The sequence below is a fragment of the Ranitomeya imitator genome, chromosome 1 (genome assembly GCF_032444005.1).
Source record: "Ranitomeya imitator isolate aRanImi1 chromosome 1, aRanImi1.pri, whole genome shotgun sequence".
Lineage (NCBI taxonomy): Eukaryota > Metazoa > Chordata > Amphibia > Anura > Dendrobatidae > Ranitomeya > Ranitomeya imitator.
Window position 1 is genome coordinate 280,056,388 of NC_091282.1, and position 12,674 is coordinate 280,069,061.

A 12,674-nucleotide genomic window follows, 5' to 3' on the forward strand; every position below is an offset into this window, starting at 1 on the left:
ATAGTCCTCCTTATATGATACTGCACCCCATAATCCTCCATACAGTATACTGCACCTCATATAGCATAATGCACTTCCCATAGTCCTCCATATAGTATAATGCACCCCATAGTCCTCCTAATAGCATAATATACACTAAACATAGTTCTTTATATAGCATCATGCAGCCCATAGTCCTCCATATAGTATAATGCACTCCTCATAGTCCTCCATACAGTATAATGCACCCCATAGTCCTCAATAATGTATAATGCACCCTATAGTCCACCATATAGTATAATGCACTCCCCATTGCCCTCCATATAGTTTAATGCACTCCCCATAGGCCTCCATATAGTATAATGCTCCACATAGTACTCCATACAGTATAATGCACTCCACATAGTCCTCCATATAGTATGATGCATTCTCCATAGTCAGCCATATAGTATAATGCACTCTCCATAGTTCTCCGTACAGTATAATGCACTCCCGATAGTCCTCCATATAGTATACTGCACTCCCCGTAGTTCTCCATATAGTATAATGCACTCCCCAAAGTCCTCCATATAGTATAATGCACTCCTCATAGTCCTCCATATAGTATTATGGCCACCACAATGTACTCACTGATTTTAAAATATTAAACAATGCTCACCTTTTTCCCTCCGCTGCTCCAATCTCTGTAGTGAGTGTTCTAATGTGTCGCAAATCTTAGCACAGCAGACGACATTTAGTTACATCATCACGCCCGCTGCGCTGAGACGTCAGACGCCATGGAATAGAATGATAGAGGGAACATCAGCTGACGCTCACTCTTTCATCATTACTTTCAACTATATCTGAATCTAGGATGCCGATACAGTTGAACGTGCAATGACGGATAGGAGGGCCTGGTGCTGGCGCTGACAATGTTCTTCCCCTGCTCACGGGCCTCATAGCAGCAGCGTCACCTGCTGCCATTGACAGTACGCCACTGCTGTCAACTCCATATTAATGCCTATGGATTTAGAATGGGATGTCATTAAAACTCTTTTAGGTGTATTATGTAGATAGCACAATATTTTTTTGTCCATGTAGCGTGGATTGTCAGCGTTTCAACCTCACCACAAATGATTATCGGACTCTAAATTAAAATACCTCTAAAGTTTTTGAGTTATATTTTAAATTCTAAAATAAAACTTTACCTGATTCCTCCAGCTGTTTACTCTGAAACAGCCTTATATTATTCACCTAACATACTGAGCCATAGATAAGTAGAAAATGGAACAAAAAATATAGAGCTTTTACACAGAAGCGGTGACCCAATGACCATACGATGGCTCCTCAGAGATTAAAAATGGCGGCTGTAAATTCTACCTCTTTGATTCTGCTACAAAAAGAAATCAACAGGAACATATCTGACTGAAGACATAAAATGCGTTGTGTAGCTAGGCATCACCTGCACTATCATGAAAAGGAGCGCGAGGCATATAAAGACTATTTAGTTAGACTTGTCACTTCTCTCCTTCTCATTTTCACTAATGCTGCCTGCTGACCTAATTTGATAAAATCCCCTTTTGTAATTGAAATCGCTAGCATTTATAACGCAAGTGTTTGATTCTTAATATTGAAGTATGTGAAAGTTGATGAGTGAGCAGAATTAGGCACCGTAAAGATAATAAAAATGCTAAGCAGACATTACGGGCATGGAAGTGCGTGTTCACCGTACACATAGCTGTATCTGCACAGCTCATTACACTTATGCCATGTGACGGGAGAAATATGGCTAATGATGATGCCTTTCTCCTTAGGTGCAACATATTTCTTCAAAGGAAAAGAATATTGGAAAGTCCTCGACAATAAAATGGAGGCAGAGCAAGGATACCCACAATCCACTGCACGGGACTGGCTTGTATGCAGTGATATGCAGTCAGATGGACCAAGTTCAGAAAGCAGTCGGACTGGTGCGCATTCCAGCCAGGGTCAGAAAGACGAGAACAGATCAGAGAATGGTTACGAGGTGTGTTCTTGTACGTCCTCAGCAGCGCCCCTCTGGACCAGCTTGTCTATTGACATTTCATTCGTCCTGGTACACCTCTTCACAGCAGCCTTGATCTCATTCTTATGATGCGTAGATCTTAATGGATTCCACCGTTAACGTAAAAAGGACTAAGGGGGACGTCAGTGAGACCCTCACAGTGCTACGCCGCTCTACAGGCCAAACATTCCGAGGAGCTTGGAAGTGAAAGATACCAAATTCTCCATGAGAAATGAACTTTATAAGATAATGCTCTGTACAGTGGTGCTCACATTATTGGAAAGCGTCGGACTTAAAAGCTGGGCAATGTGTGAAAAAGATGGCTTTGGCGCCTCGGTAAAAGAAATTTTCATGTAACAGACAGAAGAGTCTATCAAGAAATATAAGTTCTGCCACAGTCTGTTAGAAGTTAGTGCAGATACCCGCAGTCAAGGTGTCGCTTACATTACGACAATGCATCAGTTTTGCAGTTTATGAAGACTTAAAGGGAAACTATCATCCAAATATATACATAAATATATTTTTTATTATGTTATTTAAAAAATAATAAGATATCATTAAATATGTAACTTTTTGTTTTGTCCACTAATGTTAATTTCTCTATATAGGATAGTGTAATTTTCATTGCCTGCAAGCATCACAGCTGCTGTTGCTGAGTACATATGTCTGCTCGTGGTCGATCACAATAGCAACAGTGGCATCTGCAGTCTGTATGAATATATCACAATCCTTCACATTAAATATTTAGCGCTGTCTACATAACATCTGAATGATATATCACTGAGCTGTCAATAGGATAATCTGGAGACTGATAGATTCCACCCTTTAAGTTTTTCACAAGTGTGGAGGAGCCACTTTTTCACTTTTTGCTGTTTTGTTAGCAATTCGTCTGTAAAGATCCAGTAATTGAGCACTGCCACACGTGAATTCTGTAAATCTGCTTCTTTGATTTTCTGACGAGCAGTTGTACAATAAAGAGGCACATCTTGTTTACACCATGAAAGAGATAATGAATGTATTATGTTACTATACTACAATTCACTTAAGCTTTGAGAAGAATTGACCTTGATAAGCAAGGTGATTCCAGCAGGGGCGGACTTTTCATTGGTGCACCCTGTGGGGCCGCACAGGGGCCCGAGAGCTAAGAGGGCCAATTTCTACCTTCACAGCAGGTACAATTTTGCATTTCTAGGAGCTCTTGGGCTGCAAAGGGGCCAAATATGTTTCTTGCACAGGGGCCCTTTTCCGTCTCCATCCGCCAGTGGACACCAGGTACATTTAAGTGGTATTCTCAAGTTCCCTAGAGAAGTTCCCAGCTCTGTAGTTTTGTTACTTCCTGGTTGCTTGGAGGGAATGTGTTCCTCATTGAGTGACAGTTCTGGTGAGTAGCGACATTTTGTTACTACACAATAACGGTTTGTCAATGGTGGTTCTGCGTGTACACTGTGACATATAGAGATGTACAATATATAGAGATATGCATATAGTGATAATTGGAACTATGAACAAGCACACAGTCGAGGAAAGTGAGAATCGTGATTAGGAGACCTGCTCTGAAAACTGCCAATGCCCAATGCTGGGAAACAGGAGAATGTGATTATACAGGACTAATAAGAGCCCTACCAGGAACTGAGAGGAAGGTGAGCAGCTACCTGCTGTACAGAAATAAGTGGGACACAGAAATCTGCCTGGTATGTTAGGAGTTAACTACTTTCCTGGAATGTACCTACTGCACATGCTTGACCAAGCATTACTGACCAAGTTCTATAGAAATAGCTGTACACTAGCAAAGATAAAAGCTTTCATTGCAAGAGTATGAACGCAAATAGAAAAGGCAAGTAAAAAAACAGTACTGACAGTACTGACATTATTCTGATCGCTGGTATAATGCATTATAAGAGCGATCAGAGTCATGAAAGTTAAAGTCACATAGAAAGACACAGTAAAGAAAAGTAAAAAAAATTTAAAAAAATTGTAAAAAAAAATCACAAAATTAAAAAATGTAATATCATACCAATAAATACATATATTTATGTAAAAACAAAAATGAACAAAAAAGTACAAATATTTGGTAATGCCGTATCCATAATGACCCAAACTATAAAACTGTCATGGTAGTTCAACCCTTCAGTGAACATCGCAAAAAAAAAAGTCAAAATATATGCTTTTTCATCATACTGCCGAACACAAAGAGCAATAAAACGCAATCAAAAAGTTGAATATGAATAAATATGGTATAGATGAATACTACATCTTGTCCCCCGAAAACCAAGCGGACATACAGCTCCATCAGCGTAAAGTAAAAAAGTTATAGCTATCAGAAGAAATCGATGCAATTACAATTCTATTTCTAAAATATAGTATAAATTGTGTAAAAGCACCAAAACATAAAAAAATTGTATAAATGTGGTTCCACAGTAATCGTACTGACCCGAAGAATAAAGCTGCCTTATCAATTTTACCACACGGCGAATAGCATAAAAAAACAATTCATGAAATGTTGGTTTTTGTTCATTCTGCCTCCTAAAAATCGTAAACTAAAGAGATTAAAAAAATGTCATGTTCTCGAAAATGGTACCACTTTATTAATGTGAACTCGTCTCGCAAACAATAAGCCCTGATATGACTCTGTTGGCAGAAATAGAAAAAAATTATAGCTCTCAGAATATGGTCATGCAAAAATGTATTTTTTATACTGTATAAATCTGGTATCGCTGTAATCGCAGCCATCGACCTGTGTAAAGAACAAGATAAGAGTGATCCAAATTGTTATGTAAAATGTTCCCAATAAAAGCTTCAACTCAATCCACACAAAAAAAAAGCCCCCATTCAAGTCTGTCATCTGTAAACGAAAATATTGGTGGCTTCCACATTAATCTTTCCATAAAGACTCTGGAAAAGCAAAATGGCTCCTCACGCCCTAAAAGGAATCCAGCAAATTCTGCGTTGCCACATCCAAATGCCCCTCTCCCTTCTGGGCCTCAATGTGTTTAAATCGCAGTTAGCATCCACTTCTGGCATTTCTGTAGCGATGAGAGCCCACCTAATTTATGGGGTCCATGACTGTCTCCAGAAGCACGGGCTGGGCATAACATGCTGGTCACTACAACAACAGATTTGCAATTTTCAATCTTGTTTCTGGAAAACACCCATGGAGTCAAAACTGTCACTATACCTGTAGATAAATTTCCAGAATTCGGTCACTTGAGGGGGAATTCTGCCCTTCTGGCACTTAGGGAATTTGTATATGGAGTCTGCAAAGTTTTCTACAATAATTTATTCTTTGAGTGTCAGATATCACTACTTCCTTTTCGAGTCTTGCTCTAACCAGTACTGTACAGCCACATAAGCAGTATTGCCATGTTCAGCAGAAATTGTGTGACAAATTATGGTGCAATTTTTATCCATTTTTGAAAATGTAATATCTGGGGCCAAAAGAAATTTTTGTGGAAAAAAGGTAATTATGTTTCTTCACCACCCAGTGGTATAAAATCCTGTGACACACCAGTGCTATCAATATGATCTCTACACCCATGGAAGAGTTAATTGAGAGGTGTTGTTTGTAAAATGTGGTCACTTATGGGGGTTTCTGCTGTTATTGCACCTCAGGGGCTCTGCCAATGTGACATGGCACGCACAAATCATAACAATAAAATCTGTACTATAAAATGCCTCCACTGTGCCTGAAAAGTAGTTCCTAATTACAATTAGGGCATTGATGCACTCAGGAGACATGTGACATGGGGCAGGATGTAGACACATGGTGCAGGATCATTCGTGGGGCAGGATGGAGACATGGTGCAGGATGGAGACACGGGGCAGGATGGAGACACGGGCTGGATGGAGACACGGGGCAGGATGAAGACATGGGGCAGGATGGAGACAGATGGGGCAGGAACATGGGACAGGATGTAGACAGATGGGGCAGGATGGAGACAGATGGGGAAGGATGGAGACACATGGTGCAGGATCATAGGTCAGGATGGAGACATGGTGCAGAATGGAGACATGGGGCAGGATGGAGAGATATAATGCAGGATCATGGGATAGGATGGAAACACATGGTGCTGGATCATGGGTCAGGATGGAGAAACGATGCAGGATAGAGACATGGGGCAGAATGGAGAGATATGGTGCAGGATCATGGGGCAGAAACATGAGGCAGAATGGAGACAGATGGGGCAGGAAGAAAACAGATTAGGCAGGATCATGGGGCACGATGGAGACACGGTGCAGTATCATGGGGCGGGTTGGAGACATGGGGCTGGATGAAGACACATGGTGCATGATCATGGGGCAGGATGGATATGATTGAGACAGATGGGGCAGGATCGTGGGGCAGGATGGAGAAAGATGGGGCAGGAGCATGGGGCAGGATGGAGACAGATGGGGAAAGATGGAGACACATGGAGCAGGATCATAGGTCAGGATGGAGACATGGTGCAGAATGGAGACATGGGGCAGGATGGAGATATATGATGCAGGATCAAGGGGCAGGAACATGGGGCAGGATGGAGACACATGGGGCAGGATGGAAACAGATGGGACAGGATGGAGACATGGTGCAGGACCATGGGGCAGGATGGACACAGATGGGGCAAGATGGAGACAGCTGGGGCAGGATCATGGGGCAGGATGGAGACAGAAGGAGCAGGATCATGGGGCAGGATCGAGACACATGGTGCAGGATCATGGGGCAGGATAGAGACATGGGAGAGAATGGAGACACATGTGCAGGATCATGGAGCAGGATGGATACGATGGAGACAGATGGGGCAGGACTAAGGGGCAAATAAGGCAAGATCATGGGACAGATGGGGCAGGATGGGACATCACATGGGGGCAGAATGGATACTCATGATGGCAGGATGGGAGAACATATGGCTGGAGCCAGGAATGAGACACACGGGGGCCAGGATGGGAGATATTATTACCACAGGGGCTAAATAAGGGATATTATTACTGCAGTGATGTATTTATTTTATTTTCTGAGGATACTGTTTTAAATGGGGGGGGCGATCCTGTAACTGTGCAGAGCGACACTATGTAGCCTTCTTTGCTTCATCTGGTGTAGTGTAGAAGTTGGGAAAAAATAAAGTAATGTGCTTTGCAAGCAGTACTCTAGATACGGTGCAGGATGGAAACATGGTGCAGGATGGAGACGTGGGGCAGGATGGAGACAGATGGGGAAGGAACTTGGGGCAGGATGGAGACAATGGGGCAGGATCATGGGACAGATGGGGCAGGATTATGGAGCAAGATCATGGGACAGATGGGGCAGGATCATGGGACAGATGGGGCAGGATCATGGGACAGATGGGGCAGGGTCATGGGACAAATGAGGTAAGATCATGAGACAGATGCGGCAGGATGGGACATCACATGGGGGAAGAGTGGATTGAATACTCATGGGGGTGTGATCCTGTAACTGTGCAGAGCGACACTATGTCGCCTTTTTTTCTTCATCTGGTGTAGTGTAGAAGTTGGGAAAAAATAAAGTAATGTGCTTTGCAAGCGGTACTCTAGATAACTGTTATTTCCTGCAGAGACAAGCCCTGGCTGGCAGAAGTAATGGCAGACTGTGCTGGATGAAGATGAAAAGCGAAGATGAAGGACTTGATCTAGAGACGTCACTAGTGAGTTAGTGTGTTACCTGTACACTGACACTACACACTGTATACTATATACAGAGCTCCTGTGTACAATGTGACCAGTGATCACTGTATTATCTGTACACTGACACTGTATACAGAGCTCCTGTGTATGTCATTGATCACTGTATTACCTGTACAATATATACAGCGCTCGTATGTATAATGACACTGTTTATCACTATATTACCTGTACACTGATACTGTATACAGAGCTCCTGTCGATAATGTAACCGGTGATCACTGTATTACCTGTAAATGGACATTGCATATTAAGTACAGATCTCCTGTGCATAATGGCACTTGTGGTGGTAACATGTCATCCGGCCATGGTGTGGCTGTATTTGTTCCTTGTATGTGGTATTATAGGTCACTATGTGGTGGTAATATGTGGTCTGGTAATGGTGCGGTGGTATTTGTCCCTTGTATGTTATATTATTGGTCATTTTAAAAAATTTAAAAATAAAATATGCAATACAATTTAGGTATATTTTTTTAACAAATATTTAATAGGTTAGAGTAGAGTAGGGCCAGGCCAAATGAGTCTACCTTGTCGTGGTGGCAGATTAAATAATCTTTTGGCCAAAACAAAAGCTGCTGGCTATGTTTGTGATCTGGTGATGGGAATTGTTAATGTGTGATTGGTGAGAAGTGGAGTTTTTCCAAGAGAGAGATGGGACTGTGGACAGTTCGAGGGGTGGAGCCTGGGCGGAGGCTCAAGAAAAATTTTACCAGTATGGGGCCCCGAAATTCCTAGTGGCAGCCATGGGCCCGTCTCCGGACGATATCACACACTCAGAAACAGACACTGTATTCCACTTTAACAGTGTAACTTTACTTAATAACAAACAATCCATGGCAGTTTCAGTACAGCACAAGTTCATGTTTTCAGCATGAGTTCATGAGTTTTCCCTCTCAATGCTGGCTCCTCTAGCCTCTGAGATGCTCTCCCTGGCTCTGCAGTCCCATACTCAGCCTGAGCTTTCCTTCTCAATGCTGGCTCCTCTAGCCTCTGAGATGCTCTTCCTGGCTCTGTGGTCCTATACTCAGCCTGAGCTTTCCCTCTCAATGCTGGCTCCTCTAGCCTCTGAGATGCTCATCCTAGCACTGGGGTCCCCATATTCCTGCGCCCACTTTCCCGTACTGGTTTCCACTCCGGATCCCATTCACTGGGAGATGAAAAAGTTTCCTCTGTGCTGATTCAAACCATAGGCCCCAGATTCCATCGTACCATGTGGCAGCCGAACCCATTCTGCTTTTCTCAAGTATTCTGTGCCTTTCTGTACTATGTGGCCCTCTGGCCTGTTCTGCCTTCTCCCGAATCACTCTCCAGCACTTTCTTAACATTACAACTATATTACACTACTGTACACTGCTCCCACTGACTGACTGAGAATCAGGATGAGTCCCACTGACCAACTCACTCACTCTTAGGCCGGCGTCACACATGGCGTAAGACAATACGGAACGTATTATACGTCCGTACTACGCGTTCAATACGCCAAAATGTCCCCGTAATCTACTTCCGTAGTTAATGCGTTGCTTAGGTGTGGTCGCGTATTTTGCGCATGTGCTTGTGCGTGCGTAATCCGTATGTGATCCGTATGGCGGATTTTGCACGCACCATCACAAAATGGACATTTAACGGTTTTCAGGCCTGCAAATCATTTAAACCATCATTAACAACACTATTTAAGCCCTCTACAACAGGTGGACCCCTCCCATCTGCCCTATATGTTCTCTAGCATATTTTGGCTGTGTTGCTTTGACCTTACAAACATGTCTGACCATGTGTCTTTAAGCACAACTCAGCGGGTGTTGCTTCACTGGGTGTTGTCTCGTCGCTTTGGCCAGCCATATCCGGTCAATGTTGATCCACGAAGGAGGAGACGAAGATTGTGGGTCCATCCTCTATTGACCCAACGCCAGAGTAAAGGACATTTCCAGAGACTATATTCAGCTTTGAGGGCACATCCGGACAAGTTTTACCTGTATAGTCGCATGTCCATCAGGACTTTTGACATGTTGTTGGAGATCTTACGTCCTGAGATCACCTATCAGGACACCTGGATGAGAAAAGCCATCTCTGCTGAGGAGCGTCTGCTCCTAACCTTACGGTATGTATTCAACATTCGCACATACTGTTTTTTTTTTGTTTTGTTTTCTTTAATGTGTTGTGTCCTACTGTGTTTCATTAACTTTACTTGGACACAAGCCACAAGCACATAAAAAAAATGGTGTTAATATTCTAGTATAGTAAGAATGTTAAATGAACCTTTTTATATTGTAACTAATGTCTTAGTAAATGAAATATACACTTGTGCTTATTCATGTTTTCTTAGTCCTCATGTTAATTTTTTTTTTTAATTTTTCTTGTATTTCAGCTTCCTGTCCACAGGCTTGTCCTATGCGGGTCTACACCTGGAGTTTCTGATTGGGCGGTCGACAATTTCAGGCATTGTTAGGACAACCTGTTCCCAAATATGGCAGAAACTACAGGAAGTTGTGATGCCTGAGCCCAAACAGGATGATTGGCTCAAAATCGCCACTGGTTTCAAAAATACTTGTGACTTCCCTAACTGCATTGGAGCTGTGGATGGGAAACATATCAGGGTGCGTAAGCCGCCGAACTCTGGTTCCCAAGTCTACAATTATAAGCAGTTTTTCTCTGTAGTTCTGTTAGCAGTTGCTGACAGTAACTACAGGTTTATAATTGTAGACATTGGGGCCTATGGGCGAACTGGAGACTCTAGGTTCATCAATTCGTCCATAATGGGTCGGCGACTACGTGACAACCAGTTGAACCTCCCACCACCACAACAACTCCCAGGCTCCAATGCGGAAGCAGTGCCTTTTGTTTTGGTTGGAGATGAGGCCATCCAACTGACAAGGCACGTCATGAGGCCTTACCCCAGACGCAACCTTGACCACCGGCGGAGGGTGTTTAATTTGAGACTTGCCAGGGCACGGAGACTGGTTGAGTGCGCCTTTGGGATTCTTGTTGCCAAATGGCGGGTTCTTCAGTCTGCCATCCAGCTGAGTGAGGCTACAATCAATGAAGTGATCAAAGCCTGTGTAATTCTACATAATTTCACCAGAATACATGATTGTTCATCTCCTAATTTAGAAGATCACCTCATGAGCAATGTTAGTAGGCCTACCCCATATGTCCCTCCTCCGCGTCGTCCACTTTCTGGTCTCAAAGTTCGTGATGTCTTGACAAATTATTTTTTGACTCCTCAAGGTGGTACTCCCTGGCAAGACTATGCAATTTTGCATGTGTAATTATATATATATATATATATATATATATATATATATAAAGTTTGTGTTTACCAATTTTGAAACTTGGTCTGTTGTATTTAATTATTTCACATATGGTTATCAGCATATCATGTGTGTGTGATGTAAGAATGAATAGAGCGCATCCAGAGTTTGATTGTTATTAACACAAAATTTACTTATGTAATTTTTTGGTGTGCTTGGTTATTGTTTTGGCATAACCATTTTTTAAAATCTAAATTCCACATTTTTTTGTGGCCAAACAAATTCTGCACAATATCCACATTCCAGATTGCTATGTAACAAGCTAAAACAATATTTTCTATAAAAAACAAAGATAAAAACAAAACAAAATGGTAAAATTAAAAATAAACAACCAAACAAAAAGAAAACAAAAAAATTTACAAGTCCTGGTAGGTAGGAGCGGGAGATGTAGATTGCTCAGGGTCAGCATCAGGTGGCCTTTGTAGGCCCAATTGTCCAGCACCCTGTGCGGATGTTGTAGTGGCCTGAGGGACATTAGGCCTGTTATGATGCTGGGCACTTTGAAGAGTGGGGAGAGGATTTTGGAGATACCCCTGATGTTGCTGACCATATGGGCGGGAATCATACCCCAACCCAAAATGACCATATTGTCCAAACCCAGGTTGGGACCAGCCTCCAGCACTGGGTGTGGACAAGTGGCCATATTGGGATGGTTGCTGATATCCCGCCATATGGTGCTGAGGTGGCCATTGTGGGTTCGTTGTGGGTTGGTGTTGAGGTGTTGGCTGACGTGGAGGGGGTGCTTCAGATCCTTGTTGAGCATGCAGGCTGTTATGAATAGGTAATTCAGAACCACAATGGACCTTGAAGTTCAGAGCACACAAAGTGACCTGACAATAAGCAAAAAACATAGGACGAGCTCTGAGACGTGGGAACTCTGCTGACCGCAATCCCTGATCCTATCACACCACACTAGAGGTAGCCGTGGATTGCGCCTAACGCTCCCTATGCAACTCGGCACAGCCTGAGAAACTAGCTAGGCCTGAAGATAGAAAAATAAGCCTACCTTGCCTCAGAGAAATTCCCCAAAGGAAAAGGCAGCCCCCCACATATAATGACTGTGAGTAAGATGAAAGTACAAACACAGAGATGAAATAGATTTAGCAAAGCGAGGCCCGACTTACTGAATAGACCGAGGATAGGAAAGATAGCTTTGCGGTCAACACAAAAACCTACAAAACAACCACGCAGAGGGGCAAAAAGACCCTCCGCACCGACTAACGGTACGGAGGTGCTCCCTCTGCGTCTCAGAGCTTCCAGCAAGCAAGCAAAACCAAAAAAGCAAGCTGGACAGAAAATATAGCAACAAAAGTAACACAAGCAGAACTTAGCTTATGCTGAGCAGACAGGCCACAGGAACGATCCAGGAGGAAGCAGGACCAATACTAGAACATTGACTGGAGGCCAGGATCAAAGCACTAGGTGGAGTTAAATAGAGCAGCACCTAACGACTTAACCTCATCCCCTGAGGAAGGAAACTCAGAAGCCGCAGTACCACTTGTGACCACAGGAGGGAGCTCGACCACAGAATTCACAACAGTACCCCCCCCTTGAGGAGGGGTCACCGAACCCTCATCAGAGCCCCCAGGCCGACCAGGATGAGCCACATGAAAGGCACGAACAAGATGCATGGACATCAGAGGCAAAGACCCAGGAATTATCTTCCTGACCATAACCCTTCCACTTAACCAGATACT

The 12,674-nt window shown here is 43.2% G+C and overlaps 1 protein-coding gene across 2 annotated transcripts in view; it reads left to right on the forward strand.

Annotated features, from left to right (window-relative positions):
- The window catches only part of MMP17 (matrix metallopeptidase 17), a 281,400-nt gene extending 278,391 nt beyond the window's left edge, over positions 1 to 3,009 (forward strand). For both annotated transcript variants that reach the window (XM_069756062.1, XM_069756063.1), the window contains exon 10: positions 1,773 to 3,009. In XM_069756062.1, the coding sequence (XP_069612163.1) occupies positions 1,773 to 2,089 (317 nt within the window). In that variant the 3' untranslated portion in view covers positions 2,090 to 3,009. The remainder of the gene's footprint in view (positions 1 to 1,772) is intronic.
- Positions 3,010 to 12,674: the final 9,665 nt, after the last annotated feature.